This window comes from Phaethon lepturus, unplaced genomic scaffold (genome assembly GCF_000687285.1).
Source record: "Phaethon lepturus isolate BGI_N335 unplaced genomic scaffold, ASM68728v1 scaffold20547, whole genome shotgun sequence".
NCBI classification, from domain to species: Eukaryota; Metazoa; Chordata; class Aves; order Phaethontiformes; family Phaethontidae; genus Phaethon; species Phaethon lepturus.
In genome coordinates, this window is record NW_010554671.1 from 84358 (window position 1) to 103340 (window position 18983).

At 42.1% G+C, this 18983-nt stretch overlaps 1 protein-coding gene across 2 annotated transcripts in view; it reads right to left on the reverse strand.

Moving 5' to 3' along the window:
- Positions 1–4339: 4339 nt before the first annotated feature.
- NEO1 (neogenin 1) overlaps positions 4340–18983 on the reverse strand; it is a 141907-nt gene continuing 127263 nt past the window's right edge. Inside the window, exons 22-28 of one of the 2 annotated variants that reach the window (XM_010291935.1) lie at positions 18062–18209; positions 15993–16231; positions 15176–15268; positions 9385–9543; positions 7777–8031; positions 7332–7468; positions 4340–4868 (exon numbers count right to left, since the gene is read on the reverse strand). In XM_010291935.1, the coding sequence (XP_010290237.1) occupies positions 4785–4868; positions 7332–7468; positions 7777–8031; positions 9385–9543; positions 15176–15268; positions 15993–16231; positions 18062–18209 (1115 nt within the window). In that variant the 3' untranslated portion in view covers positions 4340–4784. The remainder of the gene's footprint in view (positions 4869–7331; positions 7469–7776; positions 8032–9384; positions 9544–15175; positions 15269–15992; positions 16232–18061; positions 18210–18983) is intronic. The other variant, XM_010291936.1, reaches the window with a different exon arrangement.

Genomic DNA, 18983 nt, shown 5'->3' on the forward strand with positions numbered 1-18983 from the left:
GATGACCAGTGGATTGCTGAGGTAGTTTCAATCCAGTCCCAATTAATCTTAAGACAGGGGGCTGTTCTTAATGGGGGAAAAGCCTGCAAGTGTGGCACCGATTTAGCTAAGGTGTTTGAGGCAACCCCCCGCTTGTGTGCTGGAAGCCAAAGTGCTATCGAGGAAAGCCACAGCTAGGGCTGAAAAAACTACAGTTTGCAGTATAAGTTCTTTACCGAACTGCTGCTAAACAAGAAAGCATCGCTACTGTTGGGCTCCTTAACCCAGGCTGAAGGGAAGCCGGCCGCTCTCCTGCAGGCGGGAGCAGGAACGGTGTAGGTGTGGGTTTGCGGTGCAGCTCTGTTCAGCAGCAAGTCATCGGTGCCCTCTAGTGTCCCCGTCCCGCACTGCCCAACGGCACCAGTCCCAGCAGGTTACTGGTTCTACCCGTCTTCAAGCAAGTAGCTTGATAAATCCCTGATAAAACCGTCACCTTTTCAATCTGGCGTGATCTGCAAAGCAAATCGCACAGCACTGACTAACCTAGCAAGGAATATCCTTTTGCTTTTAAAGCTAGAGGTTAATAATATGTAGAGGACAGGGCTTTTTTTTTTAAATTTTTTTTCCATATCTATCTTCTCTGCCTCTGTCTGCATCTCACATGTGCCTTGTGACACAATTCTTCCCGATTTCTCCTTTCCTGTACTTCTAAGTGCACACACCCCACCAATTCTAGCACGGCTGAGGAGTCCCTGACCAGCTGCAGGGCGATGGCATCCCTTCAGGAGAATTTTGGGGTCCAGTTCCCACCTAAGCCCTCACTCGGTGTGGTCGCAAAATTTAATGAGCGAACAGAAGGCTCTGGCTAGCAAAATAGGGAGAGTGGGGTGCAAAGCAATGCAGTAGCTTGTATTCCTGTTTGTTTGCAGAGGGATGGTCTAATGCTCCCAAGAACATGGGATACTTGGAGAGAAGAGGCTGATAATCCCTGTGAGCCTCTAGTATTGAAAGAAAGAGTCTGGAGTTAGCATGAGGGTAACCTCAAGGATAGCAGTTGCTGCACTTTACGATCAATAGCCAGAAAGTGCTACAGTTTTAGATTTATAGTATGATTTTTAGGTACATGATAGATCTATTTTAGATGTATTTAGAATTACAGTGTTATTTTTGTGTGATTTGCTGCTTTAATAAGGCTATTAAATGTATTTTCACTGAGTTGAAACCTTTCCTTCTGACGCTTGCTTGTTAGAAGGTGTTACTTTTGCCATTGAGCTTTGAAATGGAGGGGAGTTAGCCAGAAAGACACTACCTGTTCAGTGTCTGCATAAAGACAGGGGGAATAACAGTTCCTCTTCTTTCTCTGAATGACACAACCTACCAAACCACAAGAAAGGTGTGAGTAAAATTCCATACTAAGGCGGGGGGGCAGGGAAGGTACAGGAATAATTAAAAAGAGAACAAACTCTCCAAGCAGACCAGAATTTGATTGGATTAAAAAAATGGAGAGAAGAGGCTGATAATCCCTGTGAGCCTCTAGTATTGAAAGAAAGAATCTGAGGGTAACCTCAAGGATAGCAGTTGCTGCACTTTACGATCTATAGCCAGAAAGTGCTATAGTTTTAGATTTATAGTATGATTTTTAGGTACATGATAGATCTATTTTAGATGTATTTAGAATTACAGTGTTATTTTTGTGTGATTTGCTGCTTTAATAAGGCTATTAAATGTATTTTCACTGAGTTGAAACCTTTCCTTCTGACGCTTGCTTGTTAGAAGGTGTTACTTTTGCCATTGAGCTTTGAAATGGAGGGGAGTTAGCCAGAAAGACACTACCTGTTCAGTGTCTGCATAAAGACAGGGGGAATAACAGTTCCTCTTCTTTCTCTGAATGACACAACCTACCAAACCACAAGAAAGGTGTGAGTAAAATTCCAAGCCTGGTCACCATACTAAGGGGGGGAAGGTACAGGAATAATTAAAAAGAGAACAAACTCTCCAAGCAGACCAGAATTTGATTGGATTAAAAAAAGTGTATTGGATGTCCAATACAAAATAATAAACATGAAGTTATTAAAAAAAGCCATAGAGTATACAGCAAATACTACAGAAAAGCAAAAAAATTGTACAGAAAGGTAGACGTCTACAGCAGTCCTCAAAATTATTCTACATAAGAATCATAAAACAATATACAGGTTTGGTTTTTTTCCCCAAATGTCTCTGAGGGAAGCTGTCACTTTAACAGCTTGACTACGACACTACAAGAATACACAATGTTCCAAATTTAAAAATCACAGGATATGTAAGAAAACGTAGCATTAAAATGTCAAAAAGTGCAATACAGATTGTACACTGAATTGAATAAATGTTTTTTTTTTAGTTTAACCTTAAAAAACCAACTTTGAACAGTTGTTTTATCATTAAAAATATTCCCCCTCCCCAACTTCAATGACAATATTAACATTCATGGTGTTATACATAAGTAATATTCACAAAGACCCAGCAGCTAAGAATACTGTGTATGTATGATGGTATTTCTTTGGGTATAGGTAAAAAATAGGCAAAGGAAAACATACACCTCCTCCTTTCAGGACAGGGTGTGTATTTTATTATTTAAATACATATTCTGTAGCTTATTTTGCCCTGAATTGTATTGATTAAAACTCCAAACATCAATTATCCAGGTGGCCCACGGTGCTCCAATTAATTTGACTGCCCCCTCCCCCTCAAATAATAAATAAACCCAGCAACTGTCCTAGAAATGACAACACAAGAGAGCCCAGGAAAAGAAAGGAAATAAAACTGCAACCCAACCCCCTGCTGCTCTCCAGGATGATTCACTGGCTCCCCCTTCCCTTGGTGACAGGGACGATGAAAACGGACCGGGCACGTTAGCTTTAAGGCCCATGGATAAAAGAACATTGTAAGAAGCAAAGTTCTTGGTGGGTTGTTTTTTTTCCCCCCAAATTTAAGTAGATTGCAGTATTTCCTGTACGGACTACAGCAGCAGTCCCTGCACCCGAAACGCCTGTTACCTGCGCTGCCGCCGAGCTTCCGCGATCACAAATCCAATCGCTCAGGAGGAACAGATTTCTCCCTCTGAATCATCAGTAAGTAAGTTTTGAGTTTCCTTTCATCTTAAAAGTGAAATTGCATGTGAGTTTGTTAGGCAGCTGGGTATGGGTTGTTGGTTGGGGTTTTTTCCCTTTTTTTACTAAAATGCAGTCCCTCTCTTTATGCATTCCTCCTCATAGAGTATGGCAGAGCCGGGCAATCGTACAAGGAGAAAACAAAAACCTCTCCCTCCCCCTCATACAGGAATTCCTTTCTAACTTTCCTTCCTTTCTAGACAGGTATGTGAACAGCACCTGAGTTGCTAATACTGTTTTTATTTTCAAATGGTTTCACAAGTGTAAAAAAATACATTTTTGCCTTGCTTATGTCCCTGAAGAATCCTTAAGAGCGGGATTCTTGTTCAAATGGCCTGGGATAGAGAAGTTTCACTGGGGTTGGACTTGCTGCTGAAGGATCCCGTGGACATGTAGTGTTCTCAAAAGTCTGATGTGGCGTGTTGCTGATGAGAAGAGGCCCACAGCTCTCTGCTTCTGGGAGGTCCAGGTAGCTCAAACCTAAGCACCACCAGCAGAGAAGCGTTTGTGCACGGCGTGCTGCTGCCTGGGCCAAGTTCTCCACTCCGAGTGCTCAACCTGCACTTTTTCTAAAGTTTCATGATGAGATCTTTAAACTAACAAGAACAAAATAGAGCCCTGATGCCAAAATAAGCCATAGTGTCATCTAAACAGAAGGAACCCTAATTTCCAGGAGGAATTTTTTTTTAATGTTTCTAAATGAGACTTTCACTGCAATTCAGTAACCAGAGACACAGTATGCTGAAGTTACAAGGAAGGACGTTACAGAAGATGCTTTCACTTTCTTCAGTCTTTCAGGTCAATGTAGAAAGACAGGAAAACAACAATAATGAAATATCCCACTGGATCCCCGCCCCTTCCCCATCTACTTTTCCCCACTCAAAATATTGAAACTGCACAAAAAGCGACAAACAAGCCTTTCAAATTACATTTCAATTCAAACAGACTGGTAATCTCACAGTGATGAGAGGAGAAAGTCAGGCTTTTAATAATTATAATATAAAAATAATAAAAGAGCTTACAAATAGCAGTGCAGCATCCCAAAAGGCCATGGATTAACTGCCAGAAGGGGACGTAATTATACGCAGAATAAAAAACAAAACAGAACAACCCACGCTGGCAATGAATTTTCATACACAATAGAACAAGCAGTCAAACGTCAGTCTAGGCTGTGGAGAACAACAGTTTCTCCTTTTTTTTTTTTGATTACAGTATTTTTTCCTTTTTATAAAAAAAGATAAAATAAAAACACAAACAAAATTGTACATAAATGCGAATGTCCAACACTGAAAAGGCAGGGCAATCACACCACCGAGACAAAACCTGACCAGAAACAAAACCGTGAAGTCCACTTTTTTTTTTCCTTTTGTCTGGATGCTAGATTCCAGCCTGCGCGGTCTCAGCAGGTAAATGGAATTCGACTTGGCAATGACTTCATTGCAAGACAATGACAAGAAAGGTCATCTCTTTTTGACCAGCTGTAGCACTGAACCACAAATCATTGGTTCGTTTGCTTTCTGTGTATGCTCTCATGTGCTGTCCCCTCTTTCTGTTTTTTCCTTTTTTTTTTTTTTCTCCCCCGCTGTACAATTCCTTGTGTTCCAAGGCTGAGTCCCAAGACTTGTGAAACTTTTTGGAGTCATGTCCTGGTCAAGGTGGTCATGCTGTAGTGATGGCATTAAGGTCCTTCATAAGTCCTTCCAGGTGGGCCATCTCTTTGGTCAGCTCATCTGGTTCATAATTCTGTGGGAGATGTAAAAAGTTACTGACAGGGTGACTTGTTTGCTTTAAAGAATAAGAAAGAAATCAGAAGAAATAACAATTTCTTGTTTTTAAGAAATAAGAAATGGTCAGTGATTCTGGTGTAGGTTGTGACCCTGGCACATGAGAACAAGCAGATTTATTGACACTTACAGGAATTAATAACTTGAAACAACTCTCTAGAGTAAGTGCAGATCTTTTTGCAATAGTGATTCCTATCTTCACTGATTTTTAATACTGTGATCATCCCGTTTTCCCTGTATCCATTCTGCTTCAAGGTAAAAGCTTTCTTCGAACCAAAGTAGACATTTTAGAAAAATCTTCCCAGCGCAGCTGGAAAAGAAGTCTGAAGGAATCACTTTAATAAAACTGTTTTGAGAATCATTATACTTGCTAAAAATCAGACTTCATTTTTATAGCCTCAATTGTGTCACCTAAATTACACTGGTAACAGAATTATGATAGCTGTTCGTGTCTGCAGGTAGATACCGTGAACTAGTTCATTTCAAAACCTTTTCTATGCTGACCAAGTCTTTCCACTACTAGTTTGGGTGTTGTTTTCAACCCTTTACGTTCTTAGAGCATTGCTCCAAGCCCTCTTCACTCTCTCAACATTGCTTATCACAGCAGCTGAGCCAGGCTGCACGTGGTACTCCAATACCAGCTCTGCTAATGCCAGATTGGAAGCAACAGAACTCCCATGTGATAGTTTCTGCTCTATGTATTTAAGGTCCATTATCAGACCTTCTGGCTAGAGTCTAATACTATAAAGCTACTGCTCAGCTGACTGCGTACCATAAAACTGGAGTCCTTCCCTGAGTGGAGCCCTCAACCCTGACTGTGCTCTCACTTCCTTTGCTTCTAGAGACAAGTGTTTTCTGTCATTTAAATAGAAATGGAAGCAGCAGGCACTTTCCAGTTTTCTGGTACACTCTAGATTGCTTGGTAAAGTCCTCTCTGTCCTGTCTCTAACCCGTTATTTGCCGACTATGACAATGATAAATAGCCACGAGCTGGAAGTACTCAGGCTCATTCCTACAGGCTCTCATAAAAAAGCAGAATCGGCTCAAATCACTACCTAATCCTAATTTTTAAACCCACAATTTAACTAGTACTTAGTATGCTGTGGTGACTTTACATTGTACTAATTTATTAATGGCTATATTTAAATATTACAAATTTGTTGACAAATAAACTAATGAGTACATTTTTAGTACCAACCAAAAAAGAATAAAGTAGGAACGATGACAAGACAGAAGGACAAAAGTTCACCAAATCAAGCATGCCTACAGAAATAAAATCAAGAGGGTGACAAAAACAACGTGACCAAAAGGAAAGGACAATAAGGAAACAAGAAAAAAAAACCCCAAATGATTCAAAACAAGCACTTTGTGTAGCAGTAACTTCTTGGCTTGCAATATGAAAGGAAAACAGCTCTTCCAGTGCCTGACACCCAAAACAGCCTCACTTCTTAAAAGCTATTTCCGAAGTTGTATTTCTCCCAGAAAGTCAGAACACTTTCATATGAGTATCTAAAACCATACTTGGGATGATGGCTTTAAACATTTTTGGCATTAATGTGAAGTTTTCCATCTGCAATGACGCTGTGGATGCTCTGCAGCAGCGCAGAAAGCTGCAGCTGCGCGACTTTAATAGGATCCAGGCACAGTATGCTTGCAAAACAGACAGAAATAAGTGACACCTCGAAGGGAGCATGAACATGACATCTTTAAGCTGTACAGAGGAGCAAAGGGCACTGTTGGAGGCCTTCAGCTCTATGAACAAAGATGCTCTTTACATCGAGGTAAGCAGGCAAAAAGCAGATGTGCCAGGGCACTCCTACAGCTCCCAGTACGGAAGCCCAAGTCAGGAGGCTCCATTAGGTGCCACGTACCGTAAAGAATGAAAAGCCTAGTGCTATAGATGGTGTCTGTCTTTACTCTCCTCTTCTTGTAACTGTGGTAGGCTAGCAGAAACCAGAAGCATTGAGCATGAGTCGAGACAGGAAACCTCGGAGAACATCAGTCTACGTTCAGCTCATAGCCTCAGTTCAGCCCCAAAGTTGCTGAAGGTTTCTCAGTTTTTGACTGAGTGGGCCTCGTGGACTGCAATAGTTGGAAGCACTGCATCTGTTCAGCGCTGTGTAATTAGGAATGAAGGTACGCTTTTAAGTAATTCTCACCTTTAGAAAGCACTACTAGTACTTACAATTTAAGTGCCTACTCTCTGAGTTTACTGCCTTATGCGAAGGTATTTGCACGAGATTTTTTTTTTTATACGTGTTAACCAGCAGTGGCACTTGGAAGTCAGAAGCCTCACTATCCTCTGCCTTTGAAAGTCTCAGTGCAGACATGACTAATGCTTACAAGTATCCAGTAAAGAGAGATTGACCACAGTTTGGTAAGCACTGCCAAAGAAAGCCACTGGCAGTGTCAGAGTACCTACGCTTTCCGAGTCCTCAAGCATCCTCGTGGTCTCCTGCACATCAGGGGCACTGGGAACTACCACTGGCATAGGAGGTCGAGTTCTTCCTAAAGTCCCAATTGACGCAGTCTTCACCGAGTGAACTGGATGGTTAGGAGCTTAAAATAAATTGTTACATAGTTATGCTCAGTTAATTAGTTCTCTTGCCTATTCAGCAAGCTCTTGAAGGTAGGAGAATAAAAAGGATTCTACTAGAGGAAAATGAACGCTTCAAATTATGGAGTGCTGGATTTGAGGTTTTGTCTAGTTTATCTGTATACATAAAAGGGCCTTGAAAATTACACCAACAAAATTCACTCCAGCCTCTGACACATTTCCTCTGATGCCCCATAAAGAGCGTCTCTCATTTTCTTCTTAAAACCTCCTCTTTTTGGCAAGAGCGTCTTGCCAGCTTCCCCCCCCTCACCTTGCTGAGTCAGTAATGGTGTGCTTGGCAACGCAGGGTCATACGTGGAACCAGCTGGTGGAACTGCTGGCACCGCAAAACTCTTCAGCGGGTGGGAAGGACGGACATGTGCCGTAGGGAGGTTCTGAGTTGAGTCGTCGTCTTGCGCATTAGCCAGATAAGACCCTGTGGTGCTTTCGGGATCCTGGTGGTCGGCACACGTCTGAGACGAGGACGCCGGCATGGTGTCCGTGCTAGGTGTGTTTCGAACAGATTCTACAAGACACACACACACGCACACAAAAAAGAAAAAAAAAAAGTTGTTCTTTATTTTCTTTAGCACAAATGTTCTCTGTGGTCAGATGGAAACAAAACAATAGCGTTTGCAAGCACCTTGTCCAACATCACTGTTAGAAGCTAAGTGGTGAATTCACAGATTAACTATCTGTGTAGCAAGTAACACCAATTCTGTGTAACTGTCCTGTTTTAAGGTGAATGGCAACGGCTGTCTAGTAACAAAATACGCTTGAGAACTGAATGATTCCGCAGGCATAATACCAAGCCAGCAGTTTTGCACTGAAACAGCTACATGTAATAAGACCTCAGATAAACAGCATGGAACACAAATCTTCATTCTCATTGTACTCTGGAGCATTTCACAGTACTGGCATTTTGAGATAGCTATACATTAAGCATATATCGCTGTAGTGCACACAGAAGAGCCAAATTTTTTTCTGAGATAGACTTGAAATCCCTTTACTTGCCAAAAGCTAGTAAATCACAGGCTTCATTTGTTTGTCTGCAGCAGGCTCCATCCTCATCTCAGAGAACAATGAGATGATGGCATCTTGAATTTAGGGCATCGTGATCCTACTCGGACCACGTGCTGGTAAAGATCTGGATTGTGAGAGCTGTCACTTCAGCAGTATAAACAGGACAAGGGGAACCTCTGCCTCTAACATATCACCTGCCTGTTAAATTGTTTTCAACAGTGTTGCTGGCTGTGGCACCTTAATTAAAATGTAGCCCTTAAACTGGAGAAGCTCAGAATTCACTTCAAGGTGTTACCTACGTGCGATTTAGCAATACTGTTGCTTCAGAGTTTTTCAGAGCATCGAGACATTACAAAAACGATCGCAAATGACTGTGCTTCAAGCTGCATAGAAATCACCACAATTTTCTGTGCGCATCAGGAAGATTAACTAATGTCAGCTCTCGGTAGCAAAGTCCGGGCTTTTGTCTTCTCTTGTGTTTAAACACAAGTAATTAGGAAAAAAGTTATCATATTAAGTAGCTCAAATTAGATTTAATCTGATGTTTCAGACTCCAGGGCTGAAGGCTTTAGAACTAGGAATCTTCCTATTTGAAGTTGTATGGAAAACATTAAGCCTCCTTTTCCAAGGACATCATCATGTATCTCAAGGATCAATCTCTGATCTACACAAGAAACTGCTTACAGAAAACTCAACCTCTTATCAAGGATTTTGTCTGTACTTAAACCCATCACTCTGCCTTTCACAGAACACCGCAATGGAGGCTGACCAAGTTAAGTTTCAGGCTTTGATTCCCACACGTTTCACTCATCGTTCCATTACAAGCAAAAAATCTATCTCATCATTTATATCTCACCTGTGGAATTGGCCCTGTCTGAATGGGACATGGATGTGCCAATCGGCCACGGGTTGACCTGGTGATGGAGATAGCTGCGAGTTGGAGAAGCGAGGCTGCCGGAGTGGAAATGATGGTGAGGGTTATCGAGTGAATGGATGGGATGAGCACTAATCACAGCTGTGAATGAATATAAGACAGAAAAATGCTTAACATACAGACAAGCATGCATATGTACTGAAATGCACCACATCCCCCCTTCTCCCACAAAGCCACTGAACAGCAGAGCCAGCCGCTCAGCAGATTTACGACACCACCGAGATGACACGTTTCAATACCAACTTTGCTCCAGCACTTCAGCTCCCTCCATGCCAAGACACAAAACCCCCAAAAGAGGCAGAGCTCTTCATTTTCCTGCGCAGAAAGCGCGTCTCTCGTGGCTATATCTTTCAAGCGCTTTCTGTTACATTTGAAAGAAATGAAGTTCAGCTCCCTTCAGAATTGATGACATATGAGCTCAAATTCCAAAATAATTTTTGCTGTCATTGAATTTCTTAACATTGTAACCAAATGTAGCATCTTTGGTTAATTAACCAATGCAACACCAATGATCAGAGCAGTAAGGCTCCATTCATTCCCTCTGTGCAGACCTAGTAAAGCTCTGCTCCAGCGTACTCAAACCAAATGCCTCTTTTTTTCTCCCCCCCCCCCCCCCCTCTTATTTTTCTGTTTTCTTGTTCCTGTTCGCAAGACAATGTAAATCATACTTTGCCCTCACTCTTTTGTGTAACAGCAAAACAAACTTTCACTACTCCCCAACTGGGAGAAAAAGCATGCGCAGAATTTAGTTCTTACGTCACACTAAAATACTGAATTGCTGAAAATCACCCAAAAGAAAGAGTCTCAACAGAAAACAAGAGGGAAATGCTACTACTAGCACTTAGGGTGCTTACGGTAGGACTTATGAAAGAAAAAAAAAAGGTTGTGGTTGGTTACTCTCTTTTGAACCTTTTCTGGAAATTCTCCAGATGCGCCGCCTTTGAACGTTACTTTCTAGGAATGACGTCATGCACAAATCCATCATTTGGATTTGTGAGTGAGTAATGGTGAGTTGAGTTACGACTGCTTGCATTGATGCATGTGGTTTAAACTCAGAGACTGACTAAACAAATCTGAACCCTCCGACTTCCTCATTTCCTAGAAAACAGCCTGGCAGCGGGACGGGGTATGTGAACTGACCGGTGGAGGCAAGATACTTAAGAGATTTTCAGCTATTGGTAATAAACAGTTTCTCTCTCTCCCACTGAGTTACGTCGACAGAAAGCGAACGTCGTTATCAACCTCCTGTAAATGAAGAGGAACTAAACTCCCATACCGATCAATGAATCAGTTCTAGATTTAAGTCCAGTAAGATAGCTGTCAAGGAGATGTGAAAAGTCAGGTATTCTTCACTAAGAGCTTCAAGCAAGATTAAAATGCCACTTTGTCTTGCAGAGAACTGGCAAATGGAGGAATAACCCACAAAAGCTTGGCGATCAGAAATCCGGGCAGAGGCAACAGTCATCAGAGACACCAGGAGTTCTCTTACGTGTCAGCAAGGTAGGATGCATAAAGATTTTACGGCATAAAATTTTACAGGCATAAACATTTTAATTACTTCTATTTGTAGAAACCACTGGTCTCCACTTGCGTTTCAGCAAGCATTTAAATCATTATCAAATATAGCGCATGTTAGTACAAAAGACTGCCTGTATTTTTTTGCAGCCACAACAAAAATATCTTGCACATACACTACACCTGTCAAGACACTTCCTAGAAACTTGAAGGTAGGGAGAAGAACACAAGATCGTAGTAACTAACTCTGGAACATTATCCAAAGCAGAATCCGGTGAGCAAATGGGGAAAACCTGATCCAGTGAAAAGCCTTGTCCCTCAGAAATTTACCCCGCCACTGAGCCATCCAGCTTAAACTGCTGGAAACTTTGCTAATAACGATTATGCGGGGTTATCGGACCTAAATCACGTATAGCTTTATGGGTGAAAAATGAGTACGTTGTACCACCAGCTCTTCATGAAGATCATGATGCACCATTTAACTTCAAGGTAGAGAGAAGTTCAGATGAGGAACTGGATAAAGAGAAACGTGGTGTGGTTAAGAAAGAAATAGCTCTTGGTTTCCCAATATCCTTCCAGAGTTTTGGTTTCCCAGTTGTCAAAGAAGGAACTAACTAGGCATGCGCCATTCCTGTTGCATTACTGTAAATTGTACTAAAATTGGACATAGTAAATTAGGATAATTTAGTATTTAAAAGGTAAAATAACTAGATTTGAATGCTACAGTGGGGGGGGGGGAAAAATGCAACAGGAAGGTATCTGCAGGCACAGACTGAAACACACTAAGTGGTCCTGCCTTCTGTGCTGCTTGCTGAGAAAGAGCCTCATGTACCAGTGTCAGTTTTCTGTGTAGCTTCTGCAAAAAGGCATCTAAAGACATTACATTAATGTTTCCCCTTACTGGAAAATAGAAATGTACAGCTGGAAGCCCTCAGAGCTTTTGCAAACAGGATAAAAAGGCAAACAAAGTCATAAAAACAATTTCAAGCCCTGAGGCACCGGGAAGACCTTGCGTATCCTTCCTGACATTCAGTGCATCAAGCTAACCTGTCACACTGAGCCAGCTGTGTCTGTTTCGTTCTTTCTGGGCAAGGCAATATCTAATAAAAAGGAGGAAAACAGATCGGTTTTTCAAGCGAACACAGCAGGACCGGTATCAAAAAGGGATGTCAAAGCTGAGTTTAGAGCTGCAAGGGGAAATCATATCCACAACCACATCTGCCAGCATAATCACATCAGCTTGAATACCATCAAAAGGTAGAACTGGAATATACTACCCTCCCGAAAATACCTCCCACCACTGTTATCTATCACTTGTGTCAGCTGTAAATCCTTTCTTCCTGTGTGGGACTGATCATACAAGTCACTGATTATCTTTCTCACTGAATTAACATAGTACGAGGGGTACTTTGCTACACTACGCCTGTGGAGCGCTCAGCACACTTCACCATGGGCTCCTATGTGAGTTTATCTTCTGCTATGTGTATCCAATGCTGCATCCCATTTAGAGAAAAAACACTTCAAAGAGGTAAGGTAAGACTTTTTGCAGTCTGAATTAGTTACGGGGTCACACAAGGCTGAATTCATCATGTTCTAGCACCCAGCATGGGGACAGCACATCATCCGATTCCAATAGCTGCAGTGTCCCTTGTTAAACACCCATGTTTGACAGCAGACAAACTTTCAAGAAACTAATCAGAGTAAAGATTACTAGCGTAATACTGCATCCTCCACCCCTCCTTCATACATGCAAAACTGGGAGAAAAAAAAGGAGCATCAGACTACTTATTTTAAAACAAAGAAAAAAGGTACTACTCTTGTAAAAAGGTGGTAAAACAAGGAAAAAGTTGAAAAATAACAAACTGAGCTAATGGGGTCCATCACGACACTTGAAGAAGCACACAGAGGCCAAGAAAACCAAGCACTCATTTCAGGTAAATAAAGCAAAAGCTCACAAAGATGAAACATAACAAACTGGGCTGAAATCAATCCATAAAACACAAGAGCTTGTGGTAGCCATTACCTGGCTACAGGGCTGAACATGAACATAGTGCTCAGGGAAGTCTAAAGCTCAGGCCAAATAAGCACTGTGTAATTTTGCCTCCCAGTTCTGTCACTCCATGTTAACTTTTGTACTTTTTACTTGCGTTCTCAAGTCAGGGTTTCAGCCTAGTCGTTCACAGGTTTAGCCAAGTCCCTTTCCATCTCAGAGTCATCATTTGAAAACTAGATATATTGTTTAATTCTTTAAGTATTTCATAATAATAATTAAAATCTATTTCTACTGCCTCAAGAAAGCTTCAGTTCAGCACTTTTGCTCAAATCATCATTAACCGATAGGGAAATGCACAGGTAAGAGATAACAAACCAGACATCCTCCTCATTTAAGAGTCTGCTCTGCCGGAGTCGCAGAACTTCAGCCCCTATCAGCAGTCTATCTGTGTGCTAATAAATCAGTTTAACAGACACATTGCAGAGCAAAGTTACTGTACATATTGCAGGCTTTTGGTACCCTTTCCGAAAGACGAGCGGTGTTACTCCTTCAGAGCCATCTCTCCCGCTCAGTAAATGAGGGGACTGGCTCCCAAGTGGGAATGTCTTGCGCTGAGACGTGGTGATCTGCTGCCCCAGCTCCCCAATTCTCCCCTACGGGACGACCAGCCAAGCTGTTTCTGAAGCTGCTCCTGAGCCACTACCGCATTTTAGCATAAATCCACAGTCATTCTGGTTTGCCATATGAGGGTGGACTGTGAACTACACTCGTCAAGAGTCGCTTCACAAATAGCTGTCCATGCAGTGGCGACAGCAGTTCTGTTAATGTTTCGATACGAGAGTAGTAAGATCACTGCAGATGTGGGTAAACACGGTCATTTAGAAAAGTGTAAGCATGACTCCCGTAACAGTAAACCCTGCTTCACTAACCTCAGAGTCTCAAGACACTGCCAGGAAATATGTCAATAAGGGATCCAGTGAATATAATACAGCTAAATTTTCAAAAAGGGTCTAACAAGGGGCTGCTCCAAAGTTAAACTAAGTTGCTGTTGGAGAGAAAGCTCTTTTATGGACTGAAAGCTGGCTACAGATACGAAGAAGCAAAGGGAAGGGCTTGATCATCAATTTTCTAGACAGAGGAGAGTGAGCAGGACATCCCCAGGTGTCAGTGCTGGGACTGGCTGTAATCCATTATCTTTCCCAGTGACCCAGACATGGAAGCAATCAGAGAAGTCTTCAAGTTTGTCAAGAGTACTAAGGTCTTTGGGGTAGTCAAATGCTATTTTGATGGCAAGGAACTCCAGAAGGACCTGACAAGACTAAGCAAGCAGGCAAAAAGACGGCAGGTCATCTTTAGCATAGCTAAATAAGCTATTATAGTGGTAATACATTGAGGGGAAAAGAATCCAAACCTGCACTCAGACCTGGCAGTTACAACTCAGCAAAGAGTTTTTGGAGACATGGTTGACAGATCTCTGATATCATTAGCTTAATATGCAACGGCAGCCAAAAAAGCCAACAAAATGTAGTACCTCCTTCAGCAAAGAAGGTATTGAGAACAAGGCAGAGGACACTGTTTCCTGCTCTGTAAGACCGTGCCGGTAACCGTGCGCAGCTCTGGCCTCTCTGCATCTCAAGAAGCATGTAGTAACATTAGAGAAGGTTCTGAGAATGGCAACTGAAGTGATAAAGGGGATGGAGTAGCTGCCTCATGAGGGGAGGCTTAAAAAGGCTATGACTGACTGGTCTGGGGAGGAGAAAACTAACAGCGGAGAAGAACCCGACAGAGATTTACCAACTCTCTACAATTCCTATGTAACAGGTGGATACTGGCAGAGTACAAAGGGAAGGGACTGTAAAAAGCAGCCAGGCTCCTAGGTCTCCCTAAAAAGCACCTGCAGTTGCCACTGCTGGAGACTGGCACAGACAGACTGCTGGACACGTTCCTAACTCTTCCCCACTTTTGCAGCTTCCCGCTCACTCAGATACAGCTATCCAGTTCTTCCTTTTAACTTGATCTAACTCTGCCTGCCCAAGGGATTTAGGACACCGCGTTTGAACTGTTTCCACTGCTGGTGTGACAGATTTGCTTAGAAGTAAGTAGGAAGGCAGTATGTGAGCGTGTGCGCCTGCGCGTTCAGTATCAATGTGGCTTGTTTGGGTGCTCCCAATTTCAAGCCAGCTGGTAGGTGGGCTGTTGACTTACGCTGAGGTGGTTGAGAATCAAAAGGCATCATCATCTTGGGCCTCATCCCCCTTCTTCCTGCCAGTGTGGACATGCTATCCTCTGACTCATGCCCTGAAGGAAAAATACTGAAGGTTATTTACCATTGCAGCAAGACTCCTGTGATACCGTACCAGATGATTTCAATCCTCCTCTCTCTATTTCTGGGCTGTCCTGTTTGTAAGCAGTTCTGTGACTCACAATGGATAAAACCAGCTCTTTCATCCCTCGCTAGAAGGTGGAAGAGGGGACAGTTCGGGTAAAGATTATCGGGCACTGGAGAAACTCTCCAGCCATAATGCAAACACAAACCTCTGGCAGTGCAGCTCTGGGCAATGGGTGGAAGTACAAAGAGTCACACATATGGGTAAAACATGCTGGATTAACATGTTAACCACTCACCGAGCGAAAACTCACCCACACCTCAAGAGCTGAGCAGTGGCTGGTTAAAGCACCAAAACCTGATTGTGTGTTTGACTGCCACAAAAAATGTCACACGTGTCTCTCAAGAGTTTAATATGAAACACTTTTTAGATGGTCTTCTGAATACTAATCAGTATTTACCAAGGGAAATTCAGGATTTAACTCTTGTGCAATCAACTTTGTCACTAAAACATGTGATCCATCCTTTTCAGAGTCTTATAAGCTAGGCACAAAACCAATTCACTACTTGGAAAATAAGAACAACAAAAAAAAAGGGTAACTGAATAAATAATGTCAGTATTAAGTGATTTCAGCAGATACAGTAAAACGTATTTAATTTTAAACATCATGGTCAAAGTAGTCATTGGTAGCCCACCTCTGTAGGAATTCCGCCTTTGATGGATATTGCTGTCCATGGAATTATCAACTGGGGTGATGTCTTGGGAGTTGCGAGGGATTGGGGTATCTGTCATGATTGGATTGGGATCCGGAGATTTATCAATGGGTTTTAGCTCGAGTCTTTCATGATGGATCCAAAGGTCAGGAGGCTTGACATCTTTGGAGTTGCCTTTGTACTTGTGGGACCCATTCACTGATTTGCAGGCAGCTCGTTTCCTTGGGTAGGAAAACAAAAGAAATGTTCTCAGATGGAGGCTTCCTTTCACTTGTTGAAAAAGGCAAATTTTCACTGAGATTTCCTTCAGATCTTGCATCCAGCTGGGCAAAAGCTACCCCTTGGGCAGGAAGCTTTGAATTTTACATATAAGCGCATCTGACATCTCAAAGCATATTCTGCAACTCTGATGCCATGAGATTTGTCTCAGATGCTACCACATGCTGCAGAACCGTGCTCTACAGTCTAAGCTCTCGTTAACAAAAATTAAGTTTCCAGCACTTATGGTTATTAAGAGAATATTCGAAACATGAAGTGTACATACATCATGCTGTGCCCATACTCCAGGGCTTACAAACAACCTCAAACAATAGCTGTAGGAGGAGTGTGCAAATAGCCAATTATCCCAATAGGATGGTTAACGCTAAAGACTAATGACAAGACCGTTCATTTTACCACTGCTCAGGTCAGACACATCTAACTAACATGCTTTTTCATCGCTGCTGAATAGCGGCGGCAGCAAACCGATTGTGGGGCAGATATTTGATATGATGGAATTTTGGAAAAGTAAAACAAAAAGAAAAAAAAAAGTACAACAAAAAGAAAAAAAAAAAAGTAGAGTTCCAGCACCGCCCTCCACACACACTCCTCACTTTGGAGCCTGGCAGTGATGGAGGAAGGTGTCCCTTCTGGGTAGCACACTTGCTAGAAGTGGCTACGGTATGACTAAAGAAAATTTTGGAAGTATCAATGAAGGGAGCCTCTCACGTAGGTGATACGCAGCCAGACGTGCTGCCGGCACCCTGCTTTGAGCGCTGTAGCTGAACGACTAAAACAGATCAGAAGGTGGTTCACTTGGTGGCGAGTTGCTGCATGTAAGAGGTAGAATTTAGAAACTGGGAAAACAAAGGCAAAATCTCACAGGGTTATTTCTGCTGTTTGAAAATAAAATACGTCTCTTGGGCACAGACCCACGAATTTTGCCCGCTCTCAAGCATATCCCCCAGTTGCTAGACCATCACTCATGTACCCTTGCTCTCCTTTCCTGAAGAACTTGTGTTTTTGCAGGATGGTTCAGCTTCAGCAAAGGGAGTGGAGATTATCTTCTAAGCTTGGCTTTTAAGCGCTTTCTTAAAACTGTTTTGCCTAACAGAGGCTTTTCAAACTTCAAAAAAGGCTTTCAGGTCTGTTCAGTTCTTTCAGAGAACATGCAGAAACAACCTTTAGCAGCCTATAAATGGAAGCATCACTGCTGTAGTCTTAATTCAGATGCTGTAAATGAGGGGAGAATTCAGATACACACCCATATTTAGGATTTTTTTTTTTCTAAGGAGTTCAGCACCACGTTCAGATTCCACTCCAGTAATCTATTCTAAAAATTGGATATTATCATGCACAGCTTGTAAACCTACTCCACACAATGAAGTACATGCTAAGAACAGAACTGAGGATCTGCCCGAGCTGTTGAGCTCACACAGCTCTAAACAGATGTATCGACTCGAGTTTGGAAACAGTATTTTAAACAGTAATTTCTCCTCAGAGAGCGGTATACATAAAAGCATTGCCCAGCTTTGCCTGTGAACTCTTGATGATTTGTAAACTCTGAAACACTTAGGAAAAACAGAACATCATCATTATCACATGCATAACTTCGCTGTTTCGATGCATGTTATCCTCTGAACACGAGAATTCAAACTGCATTACCTATCTGTTGTCAGAACAGAATTTCTGCAAGACTTAAAAGTGACTCTAAAGCATCGTGAAGAAAAGATTAAATAATAGAATTAAGTGAGGAAGGTAGGACAGGGCAAAGTGCCAGCTGGCCATCTTACTTTTTTTGATGAGAAGTTGTACGACGAGTGCAGAAGACAGCGACTATCACCACTATCACAATGGTGATCACTCCAACGGATACTATGATTACGAGGAGCATGTTGCTATCCAAGGGAGAAGTAGGGCTTCCATGGGGACTGTTACTGCCTGTAAGAGTTTGAGTTGGAAGAAAGGGGTTATTTATATAGAGTTTACCTGGAAAAGTTTACTTGGGCAGTGCCCATCCAACACTGCTAGAATCATACACGTTAGCAGAATGAGGAAGATGGTTTGTCTGCTAGGATTTCACGTGAAGTGCTTGCTTATTATTTTGTCATTTGCCAGTCGTGTTTCTGCACGAGTGTTAAAGCTGTAAGGTGCTTTATAGATCCATTGCCAACTAAGAAGTCTCTAAAATTACATTCACCCTACTCAGTTATCATAAAGAATTTCAAAGTTTAGAGTCTAAACAGAGTTAACCTGGGACTTTGCTAAAACTATAGCAGTACAGGCATCCCCCTGGACCCAATAATCACAAGAATCAGTACCACTATTCTACAGTGGTCACTTTCCTCTGAAAGAAAACACATTTTATGTAACACTAATGAGTCTTACCTTAGGGTAAGGCTTCCGCAACGCACAGTGCTAATAAGGAGGAGTTAAGATGACTTTTTTCCTCCCTAATATGTTCTTACTGAATTAATTTTACATTTGTGCACTATAGCAGCCGTTTAAAGCTAAACTGGGAACAAGATCTGCTTATCGAGACTGAGATGTAAATGCATGCGATGATATTTTTCCCATGTACCCCACACAACGGGCAGGAACACTACAACAGAAGTATGAGACAATTTCTTGAGTGGGAACAGCTATCACCATAAAGAGAGACAAGTTACTGGTACAGACGTAATCAGGGCTGTAAACAGCTTACTATTTTCAGCA